Source organism: Geotrypetes seraphini, chromosome 1 (assembly GCF_902459505.1).
Source record: "Geotrypetes seraphini chromosome 1, aGeoSer1.1, whole genome shotgun sequence".
Lineage (NCBI taxonomy): Eukaryota > Metazoa > Chordata > Amphibia > Gymnophiona > Dermophiidae > Geotrypetes > Geotrypetes seraphini.
The window spans coordinates 342,540,748-342,563,417 of record NC_047084.1 but is presented as its reverse complement, the minus strand read 5'-3'; the positions used below and the strand labels follow the sequence as shown (position 1 = coordinate 342,563,417).

At 44.0% G+C, this 22,670-nt stretch overlaps 1 protein-coding gene across 1 annotated transcript in view; it reads left to right on the top strand.

Moving 5' to 3' along the window:
• The window catches only part of ANKRD17 (ankyrin repeat domain 17), a 291,925-nt gene that overhangs the window by 175,579 nt on the left and 93,676 nt on the right, over nt 1-22,670 (top strand). Inside the window, 5 exon segments of the mRNA XM_033961546.1 lie at nt 1,763-2,097; nt 2,100-2,514; nt 4,456-4,604; nt 11,411-11,522; nt 17,512-17,657. Of these exon segments, the coding sequence (XP_033817437.1) occupies nt 1,763-2,097; nt 2,100-2,514; nt 4,456-4,604; nt 11,411-11,522; nt 17,512-17,657 (1,157 nt within the window).

Genomic DNA, 22,670 nt, shown 5'->3' with positions numbered 1-22,670 from the left:
CCATCCTGCACTCAGGAGTCTTCTTAGGTACATGACCTACAGTCAGGGCTCCAAGACACATTGCACCAGAATGGAAGATTATGCTTATCTCAATAATCTTCTTTCTGGTAGATGTACCTAGGAGTCATGAAGCCCCACCCTGTCAGTTAGAATTCACCTACTTACTGCCTCTGACAGAGTGAATGTAAACAGCTGGAGATCTTCTCCAGCCAGTCTGATATGAAGAGTAAAATATTGAACGTAAAAAAAAAAAGTGCGAGTCTCTCAGAACTCCATAAGTGTTAGTGATGGCTGCACTTTGTGAGGTGGGTTGTTTGTTCCACCTGGGTTTACAGAAATGTATTATTGAGGATGATCCCCGTATACCTCCTTCCTATTTCTTATGTTGTAGTGATGATCGATTGCTTTGGTAAAAACTGAAGAGGGGGCACTACAGCCACTGGAGAAGGCAGGGTTGAAGAATGTAAGTTTCATCCTTCTGCAACACAACTCGCAAGAAGGGGGATATTACCTATAGTTGGGACTCCTAGGCACATCTACCAGAAAGAACACTCTTGAGGTAAGAACCTAATCTTCCAATAAAACAGATCACTTATTAGATTTTCCCCTTAACTCCCAATTCATTTGTATGTCCTCATAGAGACTGGGATGTGAAGTTTCACCAGCTCAGATTTCGCACATGAGGACATGTTACTGGGATTGGACCATCTCGCTATTTATTAGTAAGAATAGTGCCAAAGGAAGTCAAATCATTTAACTTAACCAAGTAGAAGTCACAGATCAAAAGAGTGTATTCTTTACTGCTTTGGTATTAACTTGCCTTCCAGTTTCCTTCTTTTAATTTTGGCTAGTTCATTGTAGTATTTTTCTGTCTAACCCCCCCACTAAGAGTAGTTTACTTTGGCAGTAGCGTGATCCCTTCCCTTCACTGTCTTAGTTCCTGCTTTGTCATTCCTTAAGGCAGCTGACTGCCATACTTTGTGCATGGTCTAATAAAAATCTTCTACTAGTGTTTGGAGTGTAGTCTACTCAGAATAACTGATTAAGCTTACAGGGGGACTATTAACTCCCCCTTCTTTGAAGGGCAGCCATTAGAGGGTGTCTAAAACCAGGTAAAGAGCCTTTTTCTTCCATCTAGTGGATCAGTGTGGCATGCTTAGAACATCTCATGAAACAAACCACTTATGTTCATGGGGGTGTTTGATAAGTGTAAGTATATTACACTTCCAGTAGAGGAATTGTGGCCTCCATTTTGAATGCTATAAAAAAATTAAAGGCAGAGTGACAAGTGTAGAGGAGGAGTGACATGTTTGAAGTAAGAACAGAGCACAAAACATTGATTGTCTTAAAAACTTTGACAGATTAGGGATGGAAGGAACATTATCTGAGCCCCATGGTATTAAATTCATAATTTAAAGCTGCCAAGTGACCCTCTTTCTGGGCCATTGGGATATTTTGTATCTTGATGTGTTATGGTACTTTGTAGAATTTAAAATATACTGGACAACAAGTGCCACAATGCATCAAGCTATAAATTGTAAAATTTTACCATCTCCAATTGTAATTGGAGATGACAAAATGTCCTTCCAGCTCTGTTGGCAGCTCTGAAAATGCATCCTGTTGTTTAATATGGTAAAAGATGTACTGAAAGATTTACCTTTGGGATATTGAGAGCACAATTAACCCATATCTCTCCCAATTATTTCAGAAGTTTGTTGTTTATGTACAGTATTGGTTCTGAGGGGGTTTCTTTTTCACACAGCTGCTTCTAAACAGAAGTCCAGCAGCCACGTGCCAACAAGTGACCAGGATGTGCAGGGTTACATCAGCAGTCAGTCTCCAGAGAGCATCGTAGAAGAGGCTCAGGGAAAGCTAACGGAGTTGGAGCAGAGGATAAAAGAAGCCATAGAAAAGAATGCTCAGCTGCAGTCCTTAGAACTTGCACATGCCGATCAGCTCACCAAGGAGAAAATTGAGGAGCTTAACAAAACCAGAGAGGAACAAATCCAGAAGAAGCAAAAAATTTTAGAGGAGCTGCAGAAAGTGGAGCGTGAACTACAACTGAAAACTCAACAGCAGCTAAAAAAAGCAATACTTGGAAGTCAAAGCTACAGAGGATTCAGCTTCAGCAGCAGCAACAGGCCTGTCCACACCTTGGACTGTTGACTTCTGGTGACGCTGAGGAGCAGCTTACAGAGGAAGCCTATACACACTTGCAGCAGGTGGACCCTATTTTGCTCAAAGATGACCCCGAGCAGGCTGCCACGCAGATGGAGTTTGCACCGGTCCAGCCTCTGGCAATGCCCCAGTCTTTGTCACTGGCAGCAGGTGCTTTGCCTCCAGGGACCGTCACAAATATCACAGAACTGCAAGGAGTTATAGTGGGACAGCCAGTACTGGGCCAAACACAGCTGGCAGGTCTGGGGCAAGGAATTCTAGCAGAAACACAAGAAGGGCTAATGGTAGCCAGTCCTGCTCAAACCCTCACTGACACCCTGGATGACATCATGGCAGGTGGGTTTACCTAGTTAACAACTCGTATATAAACTGTTTTTGCATAAGGCCAGGGTTTTTTTTTTCTCTTGCATTTCACGTTTGGGTCTGTTTAATTGTTCTCAAATTACTGTACTAATTTGCGTTAGAAAAGATTTATTTAAAACAGTAGCTAGTAGAATATGAAATGTAGCAAGGACTTTCGGTTTCAGCTTTCAGACCCCCCTCCTCCTTTGTGTGCATGTTAGTTGGAGGAAAAGGAGTCTGGGTGTGGAGAGACTCCATTGTCTCCAGCATAGACAAAGATTAGAACAGCTTCAAAGGAACATAGAAAAAATACCAGATTCTTTTTTTATATATCTTTATTGCTTTTCCAAACTATCAACAGTGCATTTACAATTACACAGACATATAATAAATCCAGATAAAACACTTACAACTTTCAATAAACCATAAGCAATCATTTTTACCCCTCCCATCCTCCCACCCAAATAACAAACTATGGATTCCATCAATAACCTCCTTCCAGTTAACTTCTGTAAAAGTCAAAGAAACCCCCCCCCCCCCCCCCTTTCTCTCTCTCCCATCCCTTGGATGTGTAAGTTATAATCGTTCAGTTATTAATTGAAATAACTTAAAATTTCCCCTTTGATCAGCAATAATTTTTTCTATCCTATAACAAAGACTTAAGGCTCCTTTTAAGAAGGTGCACTAGCGTTTTTAGCACACGCACCAGATTAGTGCACGCTAGCCGAAAAACTACCACCTGCTCAAGAGGAGGCGGTAGCGGCTAGCGCGCACGGCATTTTAGTGCACGCTATTTTGAGCGATAAGACCCTAATGCGCCTTCGTAAAAGGAGCCCATAGTGAGTGCCACCAGAAACTAAAATTCAAGTGATCAAAGTTCTTCCAATTTGATGCGATCATTTGCATGACTATCCCAGTCATGATTCCTAACAATCTGTTTTTATGTCTATCTATTGGTGGCTTAGGGGATAATAATGTCCCACAGATTTACTGTTTCATAAGATAATGGAATCACCGTCTCCATAACCAGATTAATATGTCCCCATATTGATTTCCAAAAGTTGAGTATCAAGGGACAATAGAATAACAGATGACCCAGCGTCCCTATATTAATATGACAGTGCCAGCATCTATTAGATTTGAACTATCTAACTTTTGCAATCTAGATTCTGAAAGTATGTAACAGTGGAACCTTGTTTACGAGCATAATTCGTTCCAGAAGCATGCTCGTAAACCAAAATACTCGTATATCAAAGTGAGTTTCCCCATAGGAAGTAAGGGAAACTCGCTTGATTCGTTCCCACCCACCCCCATCCCCCGAGGCCAGCGGCGCTGCTCTACCCCCCAAGAACCGGCGTGGCGCCCCCCTGCGATCCGGCACCCCCTGCTTGTGTCGCACCCCCCGCCGCGATCCGGCATCCCCCAGGCACCCACCTGATCACATTCTTTATCCCCATTTAGCACTGGCACTGGCAACCAATGCACAGGACATGCCGGTGTCGGTGCCCGAAGATCTGCCTTCTCTTTGCGCTGGGCCTTGAGCATCTGCGCATGCTCAAGGCCTTCGGATTCCCGTTCTCTCCGAGATTCTGAAGTGGAATGCATATTATTTTATAAACCTTCATTGCACATAAAACTGCCCCCATTGCCCCTTCCCCTTCAAGGTAATCGTTGAGTCTGCCTGCTCAAAAGCACAACTGCTCTTAAATGTTGTTAAAATCATGGTTTCTTTGGGGCTTCAAAAAGACTGTGCACATTTAAGGAGCTCATTCATGAAGGTTGTTATCCCACTATCTGTGGGAGAAGACGTTGACAGATTGACCCCTGTGGCAATTTACAGTTTAGGACCATCGTAATTAGGAAAAGCAACAGAACACTTTGTTTTAATGTTACAGCTCAAAGTTTAACTAACTGTAGACCTATTTTGTTCAACAGCAGTGAGTGGAAGAACATCTGCAATGTCAAACACTCCTACCCACAGCGTTGCAGCTTCCATCTCCCAACCGCAGACACCGACGCCAAGCCCCGTCATCTCTCCCTCTGCCATGCTCCCTGTCTACCCTGCCATAGATATAGATGCACAGGTGAGTACAGACTGTTCTCAGAATCGAGAACCTTTACTTCATCCTAAGAGGTCAAAGGACAAAAGAAAAAATGTTTGTCCTTCACTTTTTGTCTCTATGATGAAAGGTTGATGGGGTGTAGTTGGAATTAGTTTAGTTAACCTTTGTATTTTAAATCAAATGCTTTTTAGGTCAGCTGGCTTTTCTTTATCATTTTGCCATTCTTAATTTTTTTCTTGTGATTATAGTATGTTAGTGCTTTGGTGGTTAGTTTGGAAGGCTTAATCCGTGAGGAGGATGTTTCCAAGTGATTAATCAAAACATTGGGTGCATTGGAGGGAAGTATGATTTAAGTCAAGTGTCTCCTATACATTTTGGTTGCTACCCTTCCCTCTCTCTCCCTCTCCTCACATGCTCCACCTTAGGTTCTGCTTAATGCTCCCATGTCATAAAGTGCAGTCATAAAAAAAAATAGAGGAAAACTCTCCCTCAACCTCTATTCAAAGCATGAAATCACTGGCTCCCAGTTTTAGGGTGGCTGTCTTTTAAAATTTATTTATTTTTTTTCCCATCTGTTGTCATTTTGCCTATGCCTGTAATTAAGAAACAAAAGTTTGTTTCTATCCTTTCCTTGGCCATTCCTGATGAATAACGTTATATCACAGGCTCCAAGATTACAAGTCATTGGCAGGCAGCAGGAAAAGATTTGCTTAGGTGAACATCATGATGCTATAGTTCTATCTGATTACCCAACTGACACTGACTTCTTCCTTTAATCCCCAAGTTCTTAACGCCAAAAGTACTGTACAGTAGATAGGAAGCCAAGTAACTAGCAGCACAAGTTGCTGACAGCAGCAAGAAGCAAGCTCTCGTTCCTGTAGATGGCATGTTGCACAAGTCAAGCAATTCTGCTGCTTTCTGGTCAGGGCCAGCATTAGCAGGGACAAACATCAGGCTTCATAGCTCCAGGGTACCCCACAGTCCAGGCAACTCTTCCTCTTCTCTCATCGGATGGCCTTCCTCCTTCTGTCGCCTTCCCGCTGCCTGTCTCGGAATCCGGAGTCTGTGCAAGGCCCAGCACCAATGCTAACTTTAATGATGAAGAGCCTTCAAGTCTATCAGTTCATGAGGCCCTGTTGGTACTGCCCCTCTGAAGCATATGTGTCAAAGGAAGTGGAGCCAATAGGGCCTTCCCGAGCGCATGGACTCAAAGCCTCTTCATCATTAAAGTTAGCATTGGTGCTGGGCCATGTATGGTCTCTGGATCAGGCAGTGGAAGAGCAATGGAAGGTTAGAGGAGGAAAAATGCTGGACTTTCCTAGGTGGGGAGGGAGAGAGAGGGCAATGTTGGACTGAGGGAGGTGGTGAGGCAGGCTGCCTGGATGGGTGGGAGGGGAGGAGAGAGAAAAAATGCTGGACACAGATAGGGGAGAAAGGATATGCTGCATGTGGGATGGAGAAGAGAGGAAAAAATGCACATGGATGGAGGGGAAGGTACTGAAGAGAAAGGGAAGACCTGCACATGTATGAAGAGGAAGGAGATGCACGGTCAAGTCGGCAGAGGACCCAGCTTTTATTTAGGTGCTGCTCTGGATCCTCTGCTGGGGCTCCAACTTGTCCTGCTTTGCTCCAAATCCACTGCTGCCTCAGTCTATCCTGTGTCTGCCCCAGCCACCTTTATGATTTTTTTTTTATAATAAAGTTGGATTAGGAATCTATGTATCCAATTGCTGAATAATCAGGTCCAGAGGAGACCCCTGGATCCAGCTTTAATGGAAAAAAAAAGAACCTGAAGCTCTTAGGTAAGATAAGCTCTGGCAAAGCAGAGCAGATCAGGGTGGAGAAGCAGCCACTGGAAATGGGACAGACCAAGGCAGCAAAGAATCCAGGGCAGCCACAGGATCTAGCTAAGGCAGCAGTGGATCACGGGCAGAACAGGACAAGTTGGAGTCCCATGTCCAAGACAGCAGAGGATCCAAAGCAGCACATACCAGTAAGTAAAAGCAGAATCATACACTGAACCCATTGTAGAAGATATAGAGCAGATCGAGAGGATCTGGCTTTTAATCAGTCCTGATGGATGAAGGGAAATGGAAAGAAAAAGAAAAGGAGGATACACACATGGATGGATGAGAGTGGAATGGAAGAGAGAAGGAAGATACACATGGATTAGGTGAAAGGGACAGATGGAAAACTAGAATTGACAAAATGAAGGAAAGCTGAATCTGAAAGATCAGTGCCAAAGATGAACATAGGGCAGGAAGTGAAGAAGAAAGAAGTAGAGTATAGAAATAGCAAATGGACAGGAGGCCCTGGAAACAGAGAGTCAGAATCAGAGACTGGGGACCAGTCTGATCAGAAAAACAGTCCCCAGACCACAAAGGTAGAAAGAAACCCATATTTGTTTTCATATTTAGTGTTTACAGTATGTTCAGTTTCAAAATTTAGATCTGCTGTCTGATTTTGCAGTGTATGGGAGGAAACGTGTTTCTTTCAGTTTTCCTGGTATTTGTACTACATGCAGCGTCTGGCTTCTTGGGATTTCATGTTAACTTTTGCCTGTATTTGAAAAGAGGCTATTGCCTGTTCTGCATGTATGACTGCAAAGCCCTTTTATATGCTCTTCTGCTGGTGGCAGGTACATGGCTACTGTTGGTGGAAGTTTAATACACTGACGTGTAATAAACTCCTCCCCCCTGTACTCTTTTAAACCAGACAGCTGATGCTATGTTTTCTCTGACAGTTTAAATTCACAGCACCGACAGCGTTCTTTTGACGATGTTACCACATCGCAAACTTGAAGCATTCTATCAGCATTGAAAAGGTTTTTCAATTACATACAATAGGGTCTCCTGAAGAAGGAATCGAAACGGGGCCACGTAAAGACCCCGAACCTGTTATAAACTGAATTATCAAACTGCTCTCAATTTTCTCACAGAGCGATGTTCATTTGAAAAGATTTGTAAAGATAAGAAAAAACAAAGTATTTTCATACAAGTGTTTGAAAGACTGTAAAGACATTTATTTATTTATTTACTTTTGTAATCAAACTTGGAGCGTAACCAGAACTAATAAAGTTGCAACGACTGAAAAATATACTTTGGTTCATCACTAGAGGGCGCAACTCTCTTCTTGAAGAACTCTATACCTCTGAGTGACTTTCAAACGTGACGGTTGCAATCCTGAAGTTTGGTTACCAATTTGAATGAGAAGACAGTTCTTTATTTGAACTCTAATATTTTTCTGACTTCCACTAATATTTAACTATTAGTACCCCCGGTGGAAGTTTATCAGCAGATTATTTTGAGGTTAACCACATATCAATTTATTCACGTATAAAGTACCTCAAAAGATAAGTTCAACTATTTTTTGAGACCTCAGTGGTGTTGCTACGTGCAGTGCAGTATAGTTCAGATACACGCAGACTATACACACCTCAAATCGTCATTGGTCTTCAGATTTAAAGTGCTCAAAGGAAGGTGCACAAGTGCTCAAAATACTGGACCAGGGCTTGACTATGAAGAACCAGGTGGACTCTTTGGTCAGAAAGGGTTCTTTACTCTTTTGAAGCTTCGGTCGGTTAGGGCGTATTTTTGATGTTTCATCATTTAAAGTTTTGGTAAGTCTCTTATACTAAGCCAGCTTGATTACTGCAATATTGCCTATTTGGCAGTTTCCCAGAAGAATATGCAACGATTGCGAATAGTACAAAATGCAGTGGTCAGGCTGATTTTTAGGTTGAAGAAATATGAACACGTAACACCCTCCTATCGAGTACTGCATTGGTTGCCAATGGAGGCGCGGGTGAAGTTTGTTTGGTTGCTTCTGTTTTAAGGCTTTGTTTGGTTTAGCTCCCAAATTTAAAATTGACCTTTTCTCTTTTGCAACCAACAGACATAAGAGAAACTCACATCTGAATTTTGTTTTTCCGCCTGTTAGAGGATGTAAACTTAAAAAAATCATCAAAATCTTTTTTCATATCGAGCAGCGTTATGGGGGTAAGGATTTAGAACAATTGTTTTTGCTTACTGACACTTATGGGGAATTTAGGAGACATCTAAAAACATATCTGTTTTCGAAGTATTTAGGCAGCTAATTTGTAAAAATTTTAGTATGCACTATTTTGATCATTTTAGTGTCTCTAATTAATGGTTTTTAACTTTTTTAGTTCTATTCAACTTTTTTTATTTTATTTATCTATTGTAAACCGCATAGAACTTTGCATTCTTGAGGTATATAAACTGATTATTATTATTATTACTGTGGGTGGAGCCATGAATAATCATATTGTTCCTTAAGGTTGGCCCTATATGAGTACCAGCCACAGCAAGGGAGGTGGCTAATTTTGGGGGGACTTGGGCTTGGGTCCTCTGTGTGTTCAGTACAAAAAGAACATATCTGTTTTTATTTCTCCAGTGTTGTCGTACTTGCTGAGTTTAATTTCTTGGGGTTCCCAGTTCAGTTTCTATTTCAGTTTGTGATCCCTTGTTCTGTATTTGGTAACGGTCTCTCTGTGGTTTGTGTGTGGAGAAAAAGTTATTTTATGTTATTTTATTAATGGCATTGGGGAGATCGATGGGAGGGGGCAGGAAGGAGAAGGGATCAGGGGCCCCCTTATTAATTTTTACCCTGGGCCCCAGAATGCCTAATACCAGTGCTGTTCCTGGTGAAAGAATCAATGCAAAGGCAGTATATTAAAATTAAAATATAGAAATAAACTACCATATTTTCACGCAGATAACGCGCACCCGTGTAAAACGCGCACCCGGGTATAGCGCGCAGAAACCACGATTTTATGTAAAAAAAATTTTGTATACCGCGCTCACGGGTATACCGCGCATGCAGCCCGACTGTCCTTTCGCCCGCCCCGACTCTCCTTTCGCCCTCCCCGACTCTCCGTGCGCTGTCCCGACTCTCCGTTCACCCTCCCTGACTTTCCGTGCACTGCCCCGACTCTCCGTGCGCTGTCCCGACTCTCCGATACATCCCCCCCGGCAGGACCACTCGCACCCCCACCCCAAAGGACCGCCGACTCCCCGACAATATCGGGCCAGAAGGGAGCCCAAACCCTCCTGGCCACGGCGACCCCCTACCCCCACCCCGCACTACATTACGGGCAGGAGGGATCCCAGGCCCTCGACGCAAACCCCCCTCCCTCCAACGACCGCCCCCCCCAAGAACCTCCGACCGCCCCCCCAGCCGACCCGCGACCCCCCTGGCCGACCCCCACGACACCCCCACCCCCCCTTCCCCGTACCTTTGGGTAGTTGGCCGGACAGACGGGAGCCAAACCCGCCTGTCTGGCAGGCAGCCAATGACGGAATGAGGCCGGATTGGCCCATCCGTCCCAAAGCTCCGCCTACTGGTGGGGCCTAAGGCGCGTGGGCCAATCAGAATAGGCCCTGGAGCCTTAGGTCCCAGCTGGGGGCGCGGCCTGAGGCACATGGTCGGGTTGGGCCCATGTGCCTCAGGCCGCGCCCCAGGTGGGACCTAAGGCTCCAGGGCCTATTCTGATTGGCCCACGCACCTTAGGCCCCACCAGTAGGCGGAGCTTTGGGACGGATGGGCCAATCCGGCCTCATTCCGTCATTGGCTGCCTGCCAGACAGGCGGGTTGGCTCCCGTCTGTCCGGCCAACTACCAAAGGTACGGGGAAGGGGGGTGGGGGTGTCGTGGGGGTCGGCCAGGGGGGTCGCGGGTCGGCTGGGGGGGCGGTCGGAGGTTCTTGGGGGGGGCGGTCATTGGAGGGAGGGGGGGTTTGCGTCGAGGGCAGGAGGGCCTGGGATCCCTCCTGCCCGTAATGTAGTGCGGGGGGGGGGTAGGGGGTCGCTGTGGCCAGGAGGGTTTGGGCTCCCTCTTGGCCCGATATTGTCGGGGAGTTGGGGAGTCGGCCGGGCAAGAGGGCTTGGGCTCCCTCTTGCTCCGATCGTGGATGCGGGTGCGGGTGGGAGCGCGTGCGAGCGGTCGTTCGGGGTGGGGGTGCGAGCGGTCCTTCTGGGGGGGGTGAATCGGGCGTCAGGCGGGGTGGGAACTATGTAAAAAAAATTTTGTATATCGCGCTCACGCGTATAACGCGCGAGGGGTATGCGCGGTAGGTAAAAACGTGCGTATATGCGTGAAAATACGGTATACCTATCTTTAGAATAAGTAAAAAAATGGAAAAAACCTTGATCATCTGTGTGCTCCAGTCCTCAAGGATTCAGTTTTGTGTTTTTTGGGTTTTTTTTAATGTTCATATTTCAGTGTCCATATTCATTCCATTTGTTTTAAGGCAGGGATCTCAAAGTCCCTCCTTGAGGGCCACAATCCAGTCGGGGTTTCAGGATTTCCCCAATGAATATGCATTGAAAGCAGTGCATGCACATAAATCTCGTGCATATTCATTGGGGAAATCCTGAAACCCCGACTGGATTGCGGCCCTCAAGGAGGGACTTTGAGATCCCTGTTTTAAGGGGTGGTGGTTTACCACTGTTTTTCTTCTCCTTACGTTTTCTCCCTCAGATTAATTTTGTTTGTTAGTGCTGAAACTTCTATCACACTATTTTTTTTTCTGGGCAATAGAAAATACTTTTTTTTTTGCTTCCTTTTATGCACAAAGACGTAATAAGTAATAGACAAGCAACTCTGTTGCTCTAGACAACTAGTCTCTGTTTGGCTAGTTGGACTGTGGAATATGAAGCACCGGAGGGATATTTTATTGGGCAGTTTCAGTACAGCACAGTCTGAATCCTGCATACAGCTGGGAAATTTCCTGATCCTGGCAGAAGCCTTCAATTTCAAACATTTGTGTGATTTTTCTCATAACTTCTGTGTGTTGTTTTTGTTTAGACGGAGAGTAATCATGACACAGCATTGACTCTTGCATGTGCTGGTGGCCATGAAGAACTGGTACAAACGCTGCTAGAGCGAGGAGCCAATATTGAACACCGAGACAAGAAAGGTAAATAGGCTTCATTGTAGCAAGCTTGTGTGCTTCAGAACTGCTGGGCTGGTGTGGCCTCCGTCAATGATTGTTTTGTTTTGGTTGGGAGATACAGTCTCAAACTCGCGGCCCACCAGGTACTATTTTGAGGCCCTTGGTATGTTTATCATAATCACAAAAGTAAAATAAAACAAGTTTCTTGATCATATGTCTCTTTAGCTATAAATGACAATATTATTATTAAGACTTAGCCAAAAGGAAAGATTTATAAACTATAAAGAGTTTTACCTCAAGCAAAATTGTCATTTCTTTAATAAGACATTAACTATTTTTTCTGAGGCCCTTCAAGTACCTACAAATCCAAAATGTGGCCCTGCAAAGGGTTTGAGTTTGAGAGCACTGTACTAAATGGTAAGAGAATCGCCTGTCATTAACAGTTTGAACACGTGCTCTGTAGAGCTGTACCAAATAGCATATTTTACTAGTTAGGTGCTATCAACTCATTTTTGAGTCCTAGCGACTTGATGAATTACAGATGTATAAAGAGATCGGTTTTGTGCTAGTCTGGTAAGGTCCTCCAGCATCATCCCCATGGTTTTTTTCAACATATCCAGCCATCTTATTGCAGGTAGTCCTCTTTGCTTGGTTCCTTTGATCTTCCCAAACATAATATCCTTCTCCAATGATCTTTCTTCTGATAGTGTGACCAAAATAAGACAGTCGTAACTTCATCATTTGAGCTTCGAGTGACATACCTGGTTTTATCGCTTCCAGAATCGATTTGTTAGTTCTTCTGGCGGTCCACGGCACACATAAAATCATTCTCCAGCACCAAAGCTCAAATGAGCCAATCTTCTTTCTGTCTTGTTTCCGGAGCGTCCAACTTTTGCATCCATAATTGACCACTGAGAAAATGAGTGTGTAGACAAGTCTGATCTTCATTTGGAGTGTTACCTCTTTGCCTTTGAATACTTTGAGAGCCTTCATTGAAGAGTGACCAAGTGCTATTCTGTGGAGTATTTCCTCATCTTCTGCATCTGTCGTTGGAGCATATACTTGGATCAAGGTGACATTAATCAGCTTTCCCTGTAGACAGATTGACATGACTCTATCACTAATAACATTGAACTTTAGTACTGTCTTTGAAAGCTTGTTGTTGAGGATGAATGCCATATCATTTTTCCTATGTGTTTCATGACCAGAGTAGTAGATCCAATGCTCATTTGATTGAAAATGGCCCTGTGCTGTCCATTTGCATTCACTGATCCCATTTTGGTTTTTTCCATTTAATCTTTAACAATTTCTAATTTTCCTTGGTTTATGCTTCGTACATTCCATGTTCCTATTTTAAGAATATCTTTACTGCTTCTGATCTCCCTTTTCTGTCCAGCAAAATCAGCATCATGATGTTCTGGCGGCTTTGATCTGTCAGCTTCAGAAACACTGGGCATACTCTGGGTGATGATCAGCTCTTCCCTAGTAGCATGGTGAATGCCTTCCAACTTAGGGGACCATCTTCCAGCACTAGACGTCGATTCTTTATGTCTCATCATCGAGTTTTCTTGGCAGAATATAGAAAGAGATTGTTGGGCCTTTCTTCTGCACAGTATGAATTTGATGTTGTCGCCCTTGTCACATCAAATGCAATTCTCCGCCTCCAACACTTCTCATCTGCTGCTTCCAAGTCTAGAATCTCCACAGAAACCTGTCCACCTTGGGAGAACCTGCTAGAAGTGACACTTCCGATGGCATAGCTTACAGCTTCTCAGATGCGCGTAAGCCGCAGTGGCACGACAAATATGCCCTAGTAATGAAAAATATTTGTCAAATACTAAATAATGGGCATTGAGTTTAACATAACAGATAATAAAAGAAGTAACATGAAATCAAAGATCAAGGGTTTATTTCAGTAGGATTTAGCACAGTAGAGCCCTGAATTAGTCACATGAGAATTTAAATCACTATTCAGCTGAATAGAAACATGAAGGCAGATAAAAGCCAAATGGTCCATCTAGTCTGCCAATCTGCAGTAACCATTATCTCTTTCTTTCTCCGAGAGATTTCATATGCCTATCCCAGGCCCTTTTGAATTCAGACACAGTCTCTGTCTCCACCACCTCTTCTGGGAGACTGTTCCATCCATCTACCACCCTTTCTGTAAAAAACTATTTCCTCAGATTACTCCGGAGTCTATCACCTCTTAACTTCATCCTATGCCCTCTCATTGAAGAGTTTCCTTTCAAATTAAAGAGACTTGACTCAAGTGGATTTACATTACGTAGATATTTAAACGGCTCTATCATATCTCCCCTCTCCTGCCTTTCCTCCAAAGTATACGGATTGAGATCTTTAAGTCTGTCCCCATACACCTTATCATGAAGATCACACACCATTTTAGTAACCTTCCTCTGGACTGACTCCATCCTTTTTTTGAATGTGCGGCCTCCAGAATTGTATACAATATTCTAAATGAGGTCTCGCCAAAGTCTTATACAGGGGTATCAATATCTTCTTTTTCCTACTAGCCATACCTGTCCCTATGCAACCTAGCATCCTTCTAGCTTTCGCCGTCACCTTTTCAATCTGTTTGGCCACCTTAAGATCATCCCACACAATCACACCCAAGTCTTTCTCTTCTGTTGTGCACATAAGCTCTTCACTTCTAAATCTGTACCGTTCCCTCGGGTTTTTGCAGCCCAAATTCATGACCTTGCATTTCTGATCTGGTCTGCTTTTTGTTATTTTGAGGTATTTTTCCATCGGATTTTTTAAATTCTTTGTGGCTTCAGTGCTTGGAGGACCCTTACTTGGGCTTACTCCACTGGGGAAAGGCCACAATTCCACATGGGTTGTCTGCTGTCCTAGGCCAATCTCATCAAGTACCTGTGGAGCCAGCCTGCTTTGCATCCCTTCAGGAACTCAGGGTCCATCCACCTGGGAGCTGCTTGCCTGCTGATTTTATCAGAGGCTTGAGCACAGGCTGTGTGGCCCCTGAGTAAGAACCCCTTGGTTATCAGGGAGCCACTTATGTATTTTCTTCCCCCCATTGCTGTGTGAGGAATCTTGGGGGTGAGTGTCAGTGGTTGTGATCCATCTGACCAGGAACCAGAAGAATTCCTTCGATAGGTGAAGTCTGACAATTTTTGAAGCAGAAATCCTTCCCCTGCAGACAGGCCGATTCAGGCAAGCAGGCACTAGAAATCACAGTTAGTACTCCCATAATTCCCTATGGGGAAAATTGGGGTGGGGGTGGGTGGGAGAGGGTCTGTAAATTTCATTTTTGAAGGTTTATGGGGTTAGGATTCAGTTCCCCCTCCTCCAAAACCTTAAAATTGCTATTTTTAATTTTTTTAAATTTGGCTCCAATGGTCCATTTTTGGTGTGCTTTTTTTGACTGCAGCCATCTTAGATTTTTAGTGGTCTTTTTTAAACATTGTGTTTTCTGCCTCAAAAATTGCTCAATTTTACTAGAGCTCAGCTCTCATGGATGCCCCAGGCCATTCTAGTCCCGGATCCTGCATTTTCTGTACAGAGTTGTCGGTTGAAGAGCAACCATGTTCCATGTACCACAGGGCCTGAGAAGAGATGAGAGCTTCAGGCTCAGCCCCCATTCAGTCCTCCAAGGCCTTAACCCCTGAAATTCCAGAAAATCTGGCCTAAGGGGAAGAGATCTTGCTCAGATTACCCAAGCAGTAATGGAGCAAAATGCAGGCGCGTGGTAGCAGATGAATCTCCTCTTCTCCAGTCTGGGGTTGTGCAAGGAGCCTCAGGTCCCCCGATCCAAGGCTTCTCAGATTTTGTCAGTCTCTTATGGAAAGCCTATATAACAGGACCAGGAAGCACTGCACTGCCTACAAGCGTGCACCAGCTCTGCCTCAAGGGAATCCTCCCAGGCAGGTATCCCCGCCTCATAACATGCTGGCTCCCAGTGTCTGTGACCCTTTAGAGCAAAGAAGCCTGTGGCGGTTGTGGCTTATGCTAAGACTGGAAGATCTTCCAGTTAATAGTGTACCAAGGTGCAAGTGGAGCCGGAGAGGGTTCCATTCTGGTGATCCTTGCCTTCCTGCAAGCCAGCTTTGAAAAGAGTCTTGCAGTTTCATCTCTCAAAGTGCAGATAGCCGGTATCTTGTGCTTTAGGGATATTACTCTGTTTTTGAAAGGGGTGTTCAGACTGAGACCCCTGTTGCATAGACCATTCCCATCTTGGGACCTAAAAGCGGTCTTGAAGGGCCTGGCCTGTGCTCTGTATGAGCCTCTTTTGGAAGCTTTCCTGCTAGACCTTAATGTTAAGACACTGTTTTTGGTTAGCATAGTCTTGATGAGAAGGATCTCAGAATTGCAAGCCCTCTCGTGTCGGGAGTCTTTTCTCTGTTTCACGGAGTTGGGAGTTTCTTCACACAGTTCCTTCCTTTCTTCTGAAGGTAGTTTCTGCCTTCCATGTCAATCAGGAACTTTATTTGCCTGCCTTTCATCCTACGGGTTCCACCAAACGGGACATACTTTTGTGCAAGCTGAATGTGCGCAGATTCCTGCTTATCTACCTGGAAAGGACTATTGACTCCAGACTTTCTGGTCACCATTTTATGCTGACCAGTCACTCAAGACATGGCAAACCACCTTCCAAAGCTTCTATTGCCAGATGGATCTGCATGGCGATTTCTTCTTCCCACATTGCCTAAGGGAAACAGCCCACTATCTATCTTGCAGCTCATTCAGCAAGAAGTGTAGTGACTTCCTGGGCAGAGTCCCAGGCTGTCTTGCTACTTGGGCTCCTCTTCATACCTTTCAAAGTTCTATAGAGTGGATGTGGTGACTCGAGAGGGTGCTGCTTTTGGATCCTCGGTTCTGTGGGAAGGCTCATCTGTCCTTCCCTAGACATCTGGCGCTGCTTTGGTACATATACGAAAGTACAGACTCCTGTGTATATTTAACAGAATTACAAATTAGGTTCTTACCTCGATAATCTGGGTTCTGGTAGCCCTTTCAGGACCAAGGGACATATTTGTCCCATAACTTTAAAATCCTATAAATTTTGATTGGGATAGTCCACAGTTCTAAATTTGATATGTACGGATTCCATATGATACTGCCTTTATGTAAACAAACTGGTTCCGACATTCATTCATTAGCGTCGTTGCCAGATTGACGAGAAGATTCACTTGCCACACTGTCCATAAGCCAGAAGTGTGATTTTTTTAAATAAAAATAATGATATTTCACAAAAAAAATCAATTTTTTGGCATCTGCAAGCCCTTTTTACCATAAAAATGTCGTCAAAACCACAAAAATTGGCCTACGATCCTTATGGTCCTGAAAGGGTTAAGAAACACAGAAGTCGGTACTGCCGTGCCTGTTCGGACTTTTGATTCGCCTGATTCCTGCCTTGGACATTGCCAGTGTTCATCTCGGGTCCTCGGGACTTCAGAGAAGTTGTTACTGCACAATGGGCTCCTTTTTACTAAGCTGCGATAGCGGTTTTAGCGAGCGCTAGACGCTAACGCCAACATTGAGCTGGTGTTAGTTCTAGCCACGTAGCGCAGGTTTAGCGTGCACTTAAAACGCTATCGCAGTTTAGTAAAAGGAGCCCAATATGTCTACAGTGCCAACATAGGAATACTTGACCAAGACACTGTGATCAGGGAGATTGGCACCAAATAGTTTACAATCTGAAAAGAAATGACAGGATAAACAAAAAGCAGGTAGAGCCAAGAATAGAGGTTTGATTAAAAGGATATAACCATTTGTAGGACAAAAGTGTTTATGCAATCTTGTGCATAATGAAGGCTAAAACATAGCAAAATCCACATACATCCCAGGAGTGGTAGGGCAGGGTAAGAAATTGTCCCATCAACAAGTTGGTTGGAAGTTATATGATCTGTTGCAGCATATATCTGAACATTACATAACAGAATGTGAGCTATCAACTTACAAGCTTTGCTGGACATATATCAGTTTGTTAATAACTATGATGGAAATTGGTAATAAAGTCTGACTATTCACTTTTTAGGATTTACACCGCTTATTTTGGCTGCAACAGCTGGTCACGTTGGGGCTGTGGAAGTTTTGCTGGACAATGGTGCAGATATTGAAGCTCAGTCTGAGAGAACGAAGGACACACCATTATCCCTGGCTTGTTCAGGAGGAAGACAAGAGGTAAAAAGAAAGTGTACTTTGATAGTCAATTACAACACCAGACAGTCTGAAAGAAACAATACCGATTAATGAAGTCCAAAGGATGTGAGAAGAGGGAGGTCAAGAAAGAAAAACTAGAGTAATCATCTCAAGAAATCTGCTGTTCCCGCCTTTGAGTACTCTCTCTTCCTGTTCCATTAGCTATCTTTTCCTTTAATATTTTGTATTATTTCTTTTTGCTATTGTATTCAGTTAATTTTAAACTACCCAGATGCCCCCCCCCCCAGCGTGGTATATCAAATTTTAATAAAACTTGGAAAATAAAAGAACAAACAAACATCTTCCGTAAACAGGATCAGCAACCTATGCCATAGCCTCTAGCTGGCTTCTACCTTATAACTGGCCAATGGGCATCTGGAAATTTGCATAATGGTATACTGTAGGTTCAAAGATGATTATACTATACTTTTGAAATGTAATAATACATTAACAAGGAAGCTGCAATACAAAAGGTGTACGCCAAGCCAAAGTTTCCTGTCACACAAGAAAAATTCATTCCTGAAAGGCTTTGTGGAGATCAGTAAAATCCATATTTGCTGACCAAGAAACAAAATATGTAGCATCCCTTTTAATAGTGTTCTTGGATTTGGAAAGGGTGGCAGCCTAACTGGACCCCCAGGGCCAATTCCTCCAGACTTTCTATTTGTATGATGTCTCCACAAGGTGAAGGGGGTATTCATGGGTAGGCTTTCTCTCCAGGAACTAACACAAAACCTAAGTGAATTCAACTCTCAAAATCTCTCATACCTTGTATCTCTGTTCTGTCCTCACTGACAGCTTCCACACAACTCCCCTCTCAACAGAGAGACAGAAACTGATATTTTGCCCTTCTTAGAAAACTCCTCCTCCTTCTCCAAAGTGCCAGTTGCCATGGGAAAGTTAAAATTGATACATAGTGTGCTAGCCCCCTCTAGCCACACATATATGTCATCATCCACAAAGCTGACAAGAAAAACGCAGATCAAAATGCCAGTTTGATTAATACACATAATTATTTCCCTATGAAACTGGGAGTGTTTGTCTTACTGAACTACTCATCTATTAATTCCTCAAAAAAAGGGTTAAAGCCAAACCTAATTTTTTGGAGGAATATACAGAGTATAAGAGAAGCTGATATTGCACCTTCAGAATCTAATGCCACCTTCTGAGATGGCATATGCAGTAGTATTCTATTATCTTGTTTTATCTCGTTTATATGATGAAGAAATCTTTTCTAAAAGTTTCCTAAATTTGAGGGCATGCGACTGATTTTCCATCATTTCCAATTTCTATGAATTTCCTTTTTATCTTGAATGAGTCCTGATTTGAATAGAAGATATATTTGATATGATTATATATGATATATTTGATATGCTATATATATAATATATTTATCCTTTGATCCCAAAACCTTTACTTGTGTCTTAACAGACACTCTTGAAAAGAGCAGGTCTTTTTGAGTTTCTAAACAAATTTTAATCAATTTGGAAATAGAGGGACCCTTCTACTAAAGTGCCTTCCATGTCAAGCGGTCTAGGCTTCACAACTTGACCATCTTAGAAGTTGATGAAATTTCTACTGGAACTACAATAGAACATGCAATGCATATGTGCAAAATCTTAGAGCAAGATCTCAACTTCTTCCAAAGTTAGGGGCCTCATTATTGAGACTATTGCAATGTGGTCCCCAGTCCTAAAGGCTGGCATCTGTTATCCCCACAATCCAGGAGTACATCTTTTTTGTGCTGAATCCAAATGCAGTATACCTCTCAGATCATTGATGCATTCTTTGGTGTATCTCTTGGGGACCACAAAGTTGAAAATGTTTGTTGTGGAATGCATTGGCAAATATTTGACACAACATAGCTCCTGAACAGAAAGCACAATAGGGCTCAGATTTTAGGAAGAGATACATCCAGTTACTGCCCCATAAACCTTTAGGTACACTGCACTTTTGTTTTGTTATAAATCTTTATTAAGATTGCTGAAAATATTTTATGCAAATTTTACCTATATTTAATGTTATATATCACACCTGTATATTCTCCAATCTTTCTTTCTTGCATCATTGGAAAGAGCAAATTTTTGGCTACAAAACTCACATTTTTGACCCGCTATTCCTAATAACTTAAAATAGGCCTGAAAGTACACCAAGGTTTCAACTTGCGTTTAATGTTAAAATATGCTGGCGATATAGACAGGCATTGGAATAATGAGAAAAACTTTAAAATGGAAATTTGTGGCTTCCTAATAATTGTAAATTTTTATTAGGATGGAAAATTAAGTGATCAAAGAACAGTATGGTGTGGAAACAGTAACAATTTTAAAGACAAATCATGCATCACAATCCCCAGGTAGCTCGAGTATAATGCCTTAAATTTGTCGTTGATAGATGTATTGCCTTCCTGTTGAGGTTGTCATTGGAGCTTCAAGAACCATATGTTCCTCTGAAACTCACACAATATCTTTTTAATGGGCCAATGAAAGGGCCTGAAAGAGCCTTGTGGATGTTAATTTTGAATGATAAGATTATTTTGACTATATTAACTTGTAAACCAAAGCACATTGATATCTAATAAGTTGGCCAGATAGGTTTTGAGCCATGGGCTACTATTTCACTAAGTTTTATTAAAATTAGAGATGTGCAGCTAGAAACCTTTATTGAACTTGCAATGAATCATCAACAGCTAAATGTCCATTTTAATGGGCCATTTACAAGAGTATATGAAAGCAGTGGATGTTGTAATCCGAGTTAACCTGGCAAGCCCAACGAGCTTAGCTGCACCATGCAATTTAACACCTCTGGCTCATTTACATATTATACAATAGGATGCCAAAGATGCCCTTTTTTACCAATGTATGCATAAGTAAGTGAATAATGGATGCATCCGAGACCTAACTTCTGGCCAAAGCAAAGCCAGGTCAAATATGAAATAGAATGACTTTTGTAGCAAAAAAGATGCTCTTTCAAGTGATATAAAAAAAACTGGATGATGTACAGTTGAGATATTTGCACCCAAAAAATAGCCAATATTTGTATAAAGCACTATATCATTTTGTGTGTAATTATATTGGCTGCAAAGCTTCTTAATGCAGATCCTATGTGTATGTCATGTGCTATGACTGGTCGTACAGTTATGACTTGGATCGAAATACAGATCAGGGCAATGAGTCAAAGAAGGCATTAAGGCCCTGATTCTCCAAAAGTGCGTCCCGATTTTAGGCAGCTGTAGACGTCCTACAGCTGTCTAATCAGCCAATCGGGATGCACGTTTTTTAAAAAAAAATGCTCCCCAGGCAGGCCTGAAGGCGCCTCCGGGAGCCTAGGGAGACCCGCAAGATGCCTAAGCTCGCCTACAGGCCTTAGGCGAACTTAGGCGGCCCTACGCGTCTCCCTAGTAGAGGAAGAGACGCTTAAAATGTAGGCCAGCAAAATGCTGGTCTACATTGTAAGTAGACGCGGCCGCTATACTGATCGCGGCAAGGGATCTCCCTGCTGCAATAAAGTATAGCGGCCGCGGCCGCCTGTCCCATCACCAACAGAAGGATGCCTAACTCCTCCTGTCGGAACCCCGAACCCCGGAACCCCCTCCCCCCCAAACTCGTAATCGCTGACAGGAGGATGCCCAACTCCTCCTGTCGGAACCCCCTCCCCCCCAGAACTCGTAATCGCCGACAGGAGGATGCCCAACTCCTCCTGTCGGAACCCCGGAACCCCCTCCCCCCCCAAACTCGTAATCGCCGACAGAAGGATGCCCAACTCCTCCTGTCGGAACCCCGGAACCCCCTCCCCCCAAACTCGTAATCGCCGACAGGAGGATGCCCAACTCCTCCTGCCGGAAAGCCCAACGACCCCCCGCCCCAACTAATCTCCCTCCCCCAACTAACCTTTCAATGTTGGTCAGCTGGACGGGTCTTGCTGCCGTCCAGCCGACAGGTCTGCCTCGTGGAAATGAGACGGCACGCCCCTTCCCGGCCCATCCCCGCTAAATCTAGGGCCTGATTGGCCCAGGCTGTAGAAGTCTGGACCAATCAGGCCTTAGGCATAGCGGGTCCGCCCATCCCCACTAATCCTAAGGCCTGATTGGCCAAGGTGCCTAGCCTGGGCCAATCAGGCCTTAGATTTAGCGGGGATGGGCCGGGAAGGGGTGTGCCGTCTCATTTCCAAGAGGCAGACCCGTCGGCTGGACGGCAGCAAGACCCGTCCAGCTGACCAACATTGAAAGGTTAGTTGGGGGAGGGAGATTATTTGGGGCGGGGGGTCGTTGGGCTTTCCGGCAGGAGGAGTTGGGCATCCTCCTGTCGGCGATTACGAGTTTGGGGGGGAGGGGGTTCCGGGGTTCCGACAGGAGGAGTTGGGCATCCTCCTGTCGGCGATTACGAGTTTGGGGGGGGAGGGGGTTCCGGGGTTCCGACAGGAGGATTTGGGCATCCTCCTGTCGGCGATTACGAGTTTGGGGGGGAGGGGGTTCCGGGGTTCCGACAGGAGGAGTTAGGCATCCTCCTGTCAGCGATTACGAGTTTGGGGGGAGGGGGCTCGGGGTTCCGACAGGAGGAGTTAGGCATTCTCCTGTCGGTGATGGGACAGGCGGCCGCAACAACCGCGGCCGCTATACATATTGCAGCAGGGAGATCCCTTGCTGCCATAAGTATAGCGGCCGCGTCTAATTTAACCTGATTCTCTAAAGATGCCGGTTACAGAATCGGCGTTTAGTATAGGACGCTTCTCCCGGGCGGCCTGCCTGGGGAGCATTTTTTTTAAAAAAACGTGCATCCCGATTGGCTGATTAGACAGCTGTAGGACGTCTACAGCTGCCTAAAATCGGGACGCACTTTTGGAGAATCAGGGCCTAAATGTCTTTTCTAACATTTTTTACCTACTTTGCTGGCTCATAAAAAAGGAGGGAAATGTTACATTCCAAACTTTGCACATGAATTTATCCACAAAATTTAATTTCTCTTGGAGGCTTTATTGGGCTAGATTGGCTGAACAAAG